The sequence below is a fragment of the Engraulis encrasicolus genome, chromosome 4 (assembly GCF_034702125.1).
Source record: "Engraulis encrasicolus isolate BLACKSEA-1 chromosome 4, IST_EnEncr_1.0, whole genome shotgun sequence".
Lineage (NCBI taxonomy): Eukaryota > Metazoa > Chordata > Actinopteri > Clupeiformes > Engraulidae > Engraulis > Engraulis encrasicolus.
Window position 1 is genome coordinate 9,861,030 of NC_085860.1, and position 9,744 is coordinate 9,870,773.

The 9,744-nt window shown below is 43.3% G+C and overlaps 1 protein-coding gene across 1 annotated transcript in view; it reads right to left on the reverse strand.

Annotated features, from left to right (window-relative positions):
* The window catches only part of nts (neurotensin), a 16,748-nt gene that overhangs the window by 3,573 nt on the left and 3,431 nt on the right, over positions 1 to 9,744 (reverse strand). The window contains exon 2 of the mRNA XM_063196356.1: positions 7,842 to 7,903. Within this exon, the coding sequence (XP_063052426.1) occupies positions 7,842 to 7,903 (62 nt within the window). The remainder of the gene's footprint in view (positions 1 to 7,841; positions 7,904 to 9,744) is intronic.

The window sequence follows — 9,744 nt, forward strand, 5'->3', positions numbered from 1 at the left end:
GGCCCATAACCTCATTACATTACCTGTATTAGGTGGAGGGCCCTTGTAGATGCTGCTGGCAGCGGCCATGCACGTAGGCACACAGACACACACTAGCATTCAGACAAACGCCAGTGTTCAGATACAGACTCACTTCAGTGGAAGAGAGAGTGTCAATCAGATACCCACAGGTGTATATCCACAAACAAAGATGTTCAGTTACACACAGTATTTCACAGGTGTTCAAATACACATAGTATTGCAGGTGTTCAGCTGGTTTCGTGGATGGATTTTGATGCTGTGAAGGATACCACTGAGCTACTCTGGCAGCGTGCGTGTGTCTGTGTGTGTGTTTGACAGTCAACAATCGGCCTTCGCTTAGGCTGTGTGTGTGTGTGTGTGTGTGTGTGTGTGTGTGTGTGTGTGTGTGTGTGTGTGTGTGTGTGTGTGTGCGCGCGCACGCGCGCGTGTGACTACGAGCCTAGGCTACACAGCAGTCACTGTCGCGTCCATCAATAACCAAACCTAGTAACCACATATATGCACGTCTTCAAGGTGATGGAAGAGTCGCTTGATGCTTGGAAATAGTTTGGTTAATCCACAATTTGTATTCGTATTAACGTTTCACATTTCAGACGCAACGTGCAATTGAATGCTTTGGAAGGGAATCGACTGATAACGTGTAATGAAATGCCCCCTTCATATTTCTTTGCTGCCGTCGGGTCTGGGGTCACATTAGGGAGGTGTGCGTTAAACAGGGAGGTGTGCTGTGGTGTCCGAAGTTTTCCAGGTTCCAAAAGTTATGGTGAAGGGCTTGGGAGGGATTAACACACCTCTTCTCTCACGTTTGATGTGGATTTATTGTTGACAAAACTTAACTTAAACACTTTACAAAATAAATACTGGGGCGCTAATCTAATCGAAAAACCAAAATAAAGGTGCTTGTAAAAGAAGAATGTGGTCAAAACAGTGTGTTCTGCCATCCACCATTATCCAAACTTTTCCATCATCGACCTGCGCACCACGTCACAGGAAAAGTTCCAAATTGTGTACCACGTGATCAGATGGCTGGAGAGCTCAGCTCAGTTATCATTATTTCTATACATTATTCCCTACTATTTCTATGCAATATTTACTGTCCTTGTTTACACTTTTTCATAACCAAATATTGAAAATTAAAACATGATTTAAACAAACTAAAACTACGAAATGGCTATCACATGTGCTGTGACAGAGGGTCACATTGGGGAGGTGTGCTGTGACAGAGGGTCACATTAGGGAGGTGTGCTGTGACAGAGGGTCACATTAGGGAGGTGTGCGTTAAACAGGGAGGTGTGCTGTGCGTTAAGTTAAGACTTTTCATTATTCCCTTGTCATGGTAATTGTGCTGATATTGAGGTAATAAATCAACATCATGAAGGTGATTATTCAAAATCCATACAGCTTGCTCGTTATTTCAAATTATCATTAAGGTAGACACATTACTCCATTCTATTTCAATCCAAGTTGTACCATCCCTGATATTGTCCATAAAATTCACATCAATCAGGTGATTTCTCTACAGGGTATTTATTTAATAGAGGACTTCTCTACACACTGTTGGCCATATCCAGTTATGCACTAAACAACGGATTTCTAGACGCTGTTTCCAGAGGCTCAAATCTACATAGAGCACTTGTCTCCTCACGGTGACCAGATTACACATATAGGCCCACTGCTTAACTCAGAAAACTATACAACACAAGCCTTCACTACACAGAATACAACTCTACTCTGCATGCTGTTGTCAGACAACATCTCTGTTAGAAAGCTGCACTCGGTCGTACAGGACGTTACATCAGTGTTTGTATGTATTTTCCCCCTGTAGTGTGCTCGCGGTACGCCAGGGCTACCCCTGGTTGGGAATCATTATGCTCTATTACACAGGACCTGTGAGAAAAAACTGCCCTCTACACTATACTACACTGCACTGAACTACACTACACTACACTACACTGCACTACACTACACTACATTACACTGCCCTCTACACTACACTACACTACACTACACTACACTACACTACACACTACACTAGACACTACACTACACTACACTACACTACACTACACTACACTACACTACACTACACTACACACTACACTACACACTACACTACACTACACTACACGGGTACAGGTCTTTTCGTCGAATGGATTCTTGAGAGGGGACCATTCGAACAAAACGTTGGACCATTAGTATAAGGCAGGGGATCTTTAGTCGAGGACGGTCCGTCTACCGCAAAAGCCAACGAAAGGTCCTTAAAATTGAACTAAAGATCCTTAGGTTTCAACTAAAGGTCCCTTCAGTCTGCCTATATTAGAAATGTAAATCAGCTTTTTAATGCTCATTTTAACGGGTTTTCTTCAGCCTGCCTATATTAGAAATGTAAATCAGCTTTTTTAATGCTCATTTTAAGGGTTTTGTTTATTTAAATATGTAAATCAGCTGTTAAGTTTTGTTTTTTGTTGATTTAAACATGTAAATCTATAAATAAAATGTACTTACTCATTTTAACTGGTAGGGCTATGTTGTTGGTTTTTTAACGTTTACGTTGTTAAATTTTTTGACAATTTACGTTTACGCCCTTACATTTTTTGACAATTATCTAGACAATATTTGAGAAGCTTTTTTTTCACGTCGTTACATTTTTTGACAATTTACGTTTACGCCCTTACATTTTTTGACAATTATCTAGACAATATTTGAGAAGCTTTTTTTTCACTTTTACGCCGTTACTTTACTCCCATCTGCGGGCAGAGAGGCGGGACCAAGCACAGCCTGCTCGCTTTGAATCAAAGCAGTGCGGTTTAATGTGTCTAGAAGTAGGCTATTGACCCTTGTGCTCGCTTTGAATCAGAGCAGCGCGAGTCTAGGCTATAGACTATAGTGCATCTAGAAGTAGGCTATTGACCATTGAGCACATTGTCATGCAGCGAGTTTTCTGACTTTCCGGTAACTTTTTAGATGCGAAGCACCAGCAACAAGAGAAAGCTGTCTCCCGACACTTTGATGTTTCTGATTCTGAATGACAACAAATAGTTCGCGCATGAGCCAGAAAACAATATAGGTCCTAACAGTGTTGAAAACATTACAGAACCCATGCACCTGTGTTAAGCCCATGGCTACGAGAGAGAGACGTTAAATCGCTACGTTAACACTGCACAGGAGCGCGTTCTCTCTCCGCCGCGTCTTTGCATGAACAAATGAAATGGTAATTGAATAATAGTTTGCCAGTATTGCAGGGTGTATTAAACCCAGTGTACGTTGGGGTGCAAGGGAGAGCAAGGAAGAGAGCAGCATCTGTGATTAACCGCTTCGAAATGTGTGCGTAAAACCTGCTGTTAACCAGTGGATTTTGTGAAGCTTGAAGTGTACCGCATTAAAAAAAAAAGCTTTGTTTGATTTCGTGTTTGTATTTTACTTTGACGTTGCCTATAGTCCTCAGTTTATCTGTATTTTCAGTTGACCCCCTACACGTTTTCTTTCTGTCATGTAGGGTATTGTAAATAAATCGACCGTATTTTTTTTATCATTTTGATTTCGGACTTAATTTAGCCCTTCAATCACTATTCTATCTTATAAAAAAAAGGGTCTGCCACCGTTTTGGCTGAAGGTTGACACCACGAAACAGATGACAATTGCAGTCTTGCCGCACTCAGCAATTGTGTCTGTTGGTTTTTGTCCTCCAGGTCTTCATAAATTCATCTACCACCGCTGTGATAATTTGACTACACACCGCTGAACAGTTAACAGTTTTTTAGGCTACTGTATTGACAATTGCAGTCATGCCGCTTGTCTTGAACTGTCTCTTCCCGTTCCATATCGTGACAGCCAGATGAGAAGCGCAAAGGTGGGGGCTATCCGCGATCGCGGAGGAAAGGTGTCAATATCCATAGCCTAACCCTTGAACTGTGGAGCAATTACATATTGTTTAGGTTATTGAATACTTGGAATTAGCATGGAATTGATTTTCCATTAATAAGGAAACGTGTAAGATTTATCCTCAATCCTCCCCGATAATGTTTTTGTCATAGGCCTAATGTTAATGCCCTCCCCAACACATATCCCCAGTACAATATTGCGACACACGCTTGGCACAATGATAGGCCTACTAAATGAGTTCAATGTTCTTGCAACACTTTTCCCAAGAAAAGTCAGTTTTCATTTCGAGATTCCAGAGCAAATCAGCTGGTACTGCGCTGCTCGCTTGCTGGTCAATAAACGTTGAACTGAACCGTGTTGTGTGCGTGTGTGGCTATGTGTGTACCATCGTATGTCCATGATCGTCAATGCTCTTATCATGCAAATGACATGTCATGCAGGCAAGGGCGTCCGTTTGATTTCAAAAGTGCTGGCCCGGACAATTATCATAAACCCGAGTAAGGTAAGTGCTGGGTACAAGATAAGGCTACTTCCGATTTGAGGTTTCATGATAAATAGCCTAATACGCATTGGCGTATTGACGCATAATGTGGCCATGTTAAAAATTAAAAGCCATCTGCGCTGTCTTGTTTATTTCTGATATCCTGCGCTGAAGTCATCTTTATCATACATATTATTAATGCAACGGTAACTGAGTGGTTAACCCATCATAACTACATGTAGCCTTGCATAATGGTGCACGTCAATTTGTTGTCATAACTTCGCTCTGTCCCTTTTGATTTCCTCAAGCAATTCATCCCTTTTGTCATTGTCCCTGTTTTACTGTTAGTCTTATGGACCTAGGGCGTATCGATCACCATTATTTGCCTGAAACCTGCAAACTAAACACTGCATGCGCGCAGCCACACAGAGCATTCTCTGTGTCAAAGGAACCCTTTCTCCGCGCCTGTGCGGCATTCTCCTTATCGCTCCTAGAATGGCAATACAAGTTGGCAGACTTTATTTTGCATAATTCACGATGATCTGGATATATTTGGCTAGGTTACTCAGCAAAGAACATCATTAACGTTAGTGAGGTAACTTTTGGCGTGCTGATACAAACACCAACGGTGAATCACGACGCAGGCCCTACTTCCCCAACCATAGCCTACTGAAAAGGTCCATAGCCATTGTGTTCAACGCCCTTTGATAGGCTCTGCCTGTATCAGGGTCGATAGGCTAATGATGATGGTCAGGGCGCACATCAGTGTTTGGGTTGTCTATGCTTTTTTTCTGGAATACTGTGCCGATTAGATAGAAATGATCATGTTATGAACCCGAGTTTAGTAGATATCGCGCAGTGAACGAGGCAGCCTGCAAAGAGTTTGAAGCGCAATGTGGCTGTAACAAGTTAGAAAGTAGCCAAACCATGTTGCTTGTTAACCTGTTTACATTATGAGCGTTCCACGAACTATATTTCTTTGCGCACGCTATAAACTATGGTTAACTATGTATGCTTTATAATGTTGGTAAAGGCGGGATAAGCGGGATAATGTATTGTCCACACGTGACTACGGAAAATACATTTCCCTTCAGAGATAACAGCACTCCGCCTTCGGCGTCGGGGGTGTTATTCGCCCCGTAGGGAAACATTTTCTTATAGTCATGTGTGGACAATACATTATCCCTTAGGACTACCTTTAAATTGATGTAGGCCTAGTACATTTCAAAACATTTTGTTGATATTGTAGTGGTGCAAACGACTGTAGTTATGAGATGGGCGCCAGCCAGGCAGCAAGACTGCCGTTACCTTTCCAAAAATGAATAAAAATCAGTGACCAACACATTAGAAATAATTCATATCAACACAACGAATATCTTTTCTTACGTTTAGTAGTGCACTTTTGCAAAACCCTCTCAATTTGGAACAGCTTACATCAATGTCTGGCTTTCTTGCGAATGGTGATCTTCTCGGCGCACACTTCATGGTTCCCTCTCTCTTGCTCTCTCGGCTTGTTGCTTCCTGACAGTCTCACCCGCCATTTGAAATTAACTCCATTTTATAGGCTGCACGTGTAGTTCACAGGGGGTAACGCTGTTATCTCACTCCGGAGAAGGCAGAGGCAGTCCGTTACAATATAGTATATATAAAATAGGCTATAAAATAGGCCTAATGATAAAAAAGCAGCCTGAACTAAAATTAATAATTAATTTAAAAAAATAGAGACGCACGCACTTTCTACATTGTTGTTTTCATTGCATTGTGGTGGTAGGCACACAAGTTTGATAAAATATAAAAAATAATAGGCTAATAAAATAGGCAGACTAAACTAAACATCTGCCCAGTTACACGAAAGGTCTGCATGGATTGAACGTAAGGTCCTTAGGTCTTCTACGAAAAATCCTCAGGTACTGCACGAAACGCCCCATGCCTTCTACGAATGGTCCAACGTTTTGTTCGAATGGTCCCCTCTCAACAATTCATTAGACGAATCGTCTCGAATTCCACTACACTGCACTGCACTACACTACACTGCACTGCTCTACACTACACTACACGGGACCTCTCTGTGGCATCTCTGTGTGAAAGCTGTCCTCTGGTCAGTAGTCGAGGGTCAGTAGTCAAGGGTCAGTGTATCATACCGCTCTGCTTTTCATCTCAGGGCTGCCCAGCATGGAAGCAAAAACCACAGGAGCAAAAATAGCGCATCACACCACAGCACTGCAGCAGCACATCACAGACAGGGCAGGATTACTGTAACCCACAGGCTAGATATGCAGCCTAGGGCCCCCACAGGCTAGATATGGCTGCAGTCTAGGGCCCCCCACAAGCTAGATATGACTGCAGCCTAGGGCCCCCACAGGCTAGATATGGCTGCAGTGTAGGGGCCCCCACAAGCTAGATATGGCTGCAGTCTAGGGCCCCCCACAAGCTAGATATGGTTGCAGCCTAGGATCCCCACAAGCTAGATATGGCTGCAGCCAAGGGTCCCCTCAGGCTAGATATGGTTGCAGCCTAGGGCCTCCACAAGGCTAGATATGGCTGCAGTCTAGGGCCCCCACAAGATAGATATGCAGCCAGAGGACCCCCACAGGCTAGATATGGCTGCAGCCTAGGGCCCCCATAGGCTAGATATGGCTGCAGCCTAGGGCCCCCACAAGCTAGATATGGCTGCAGCCAGAGGCCCCCCACAAGCTAGATATGGCTGCAGCCTAGGGCCCCCACAGGCTAGATATGGCTGCAGCCTAGGGGCCCCCACAAGCTAGATATGGCTGCAGCCTAGGGTCCCCACAAGCTAGATATGGCTGCAGCCTAGGGCCCCCAGTATTTAAATATATTTGGCAGACTGAATTAACAGAATTATTACAGAATATGTTCATGTGTGTCATGATTTTTTTTCTGCGGGGTGCCGATCGCAAACCTGTAGCCAAGAGGCCCCAGGCCGTCTTAATCCAGCCCTGACCACAGAGCCACGACATCACAGCACCTCAGCACCTCAGGGCCTCAGGGCCACGACATCACAGCACCTCAGCACCTCAGGGCCATGACATCACAGCACCTCAGGGCCTCAGGGCCATGACATCACAGCACCTCAGGGCCTCAGGGCCATGACATCACAGCACCTCAGGGCCTCAGGGCCACGACATCACAGCACCTCAGGGCCTCAGGGCCACGACATCACAGCACCTCAGCACCTCAGGGCCATGACATCACAGCACCTCAGCACCTCAGCACCTCAGGGCCATGACATCACAGCACCTCAGGGCCTCAGCACCTCAGCACCTCAGGGCCATGACATCACAGCACCTCAGCACCTCAGGGCCTCAGGGCCATGACATCACAGCACCTCAGGGCCACGACATCACAGCACCTCAGGGCCTCAGGGCCACGACATCACAGCACCTCAGGGCCACGACATCACAGCACCTCAGGGCCACTGCAACACAGCAGCACATACCTTTGAAGTGAAGAAATTGCTCAGCAGCTCCTCTTCTATCGTGCGTGTGTCCTGTTCAGCATCTGTTGATGGACAAGAGAGCAGAATTAGGAATACAAATGCAGAATACACACAGGGAAATACACAGGCCTACAGTACACACACAGGGGAATACACAGGCCTACACACAGGGAAATACACAGGCCTACACACAGGGGAATACACAGGCCTACACACAGGGAAATACACAGGCCTACAGTTCACAGGCCTACAGTTCAGGGAATTGTTTACAAACAATAACTGAATATTGAGTAGGGACATCAGAAAAAAGGACTGATCAGCATTATCATTACATGTGGTTAGTGCGTGAGTATATGCTTGATGAGTGTACACATTTTATAAATGATTTGAAACCCACTTTTAATGATGAAATGTTTATTTATTTAGGAAATAATGATTTTGAAAACAAATATTTAAGATTTGTCAGAAAGCAGAGAGGCAAGGTTTCTGTCCGTCAGTGATGATAATTTGCATCAGTAGTGTTTAATACCAATACCAATATATGAATACTAATGCACAAATATAAAAAATAAGTAATGTCCTGTATACAGATAAGCAAAGGCATGATTGAATCTGTTATGAACACACATGTTGCTTTAAGACGTCTTCATGCCCGACAGCCAGAGGCGGATCTAGCCATTTTGGGGCCCTAGGCGAAATATAAAGATGGGGCCCTCATTCTTTAAACACGTACACAAAATAAGGGTCACCATTTGGCATGAAAGGAGCAGAAGTGCAATTTTAGTGTTTTGTCTCATATACAGTACATCTTGGATTACTTTCTGACTGGTGTGACAATTGGGGGCCCCTATGGAGGGTAGATTTGGTAGGGGCCCTAGGCAATTGCCTAGGTTTGCCTAATGTAAAGTCTGCTTTGCCGACAGCAGTGTCCTCTCGCTCACACCAGTTTTGGTGCTGAAATGTATACTGCATTTCAGCTCTCCTACTAGACATCACACAAGCCATCATATCAAAGGCATTGGTACTGCAAATCTAACACTACTCTACATGAGCCGTCATATCAAAGACATCTGTGCTGAAAATCTATCTGTTGTCAAAACACTATCACTACTGTTCACTGGCCGTCATATCTGCAAATCCTCAGCTACTATGAAGATGTCTCTTCAATTCACCGTTATAAAAGATGGTTACAATATCACTTGACTTTCAATCAGACAGTGCTGTTTTAACATAAATCACATAAAAAAATAAATGATAATAATAGTAATAGTAATAATAGTAATAACAATAATAATTAGGGCTGGGACATTAACGTGTTAATTTAGATAAATTAATCACGTGATTCCATTTAATTGATTAACACGATTAAAAAAATGAATCGCAGTATAATATAGCTACATAGTTCTGGATTAGACCAGTGAAGGGCAGTCTTACGCCTGATGGTCAACAGCCTGCTGAAATTGAGAAGATTTCTTTTAAAAACGAATAATATTTTTAGATGAAGCTTATTCATTGTAATTGTTCAGTCTCCATGTGAAAAAAAATATTTCAAAAGAAAATAAAGGTCCGCAACACTGTTAAATGCTCCCAAATATTTAATGGCACGACGTTTCGGACTAACAGTCCTTCATCAAAGTGCAACACAGAACAGGTGTAAAGGGTGTGGTATATATACATAGCGGGGAGGGGGGGGGGGAAGTGTCACATACAAAAGTGAAGGGTAAGCTTTATACAAAGTTTCTGTTATCTTACGTTTGGTCCAGCACCTGTACCACTAATGTGCGCGCATTCTTTGACTTTCTTAAAAAATATATTTTCCACTGTTCTCAAGTCAGATATTTAAATGCAATTAAAATGCGATTAATTTGATTAATTAATTCCAAAGCCTATAGATTAATTCAAT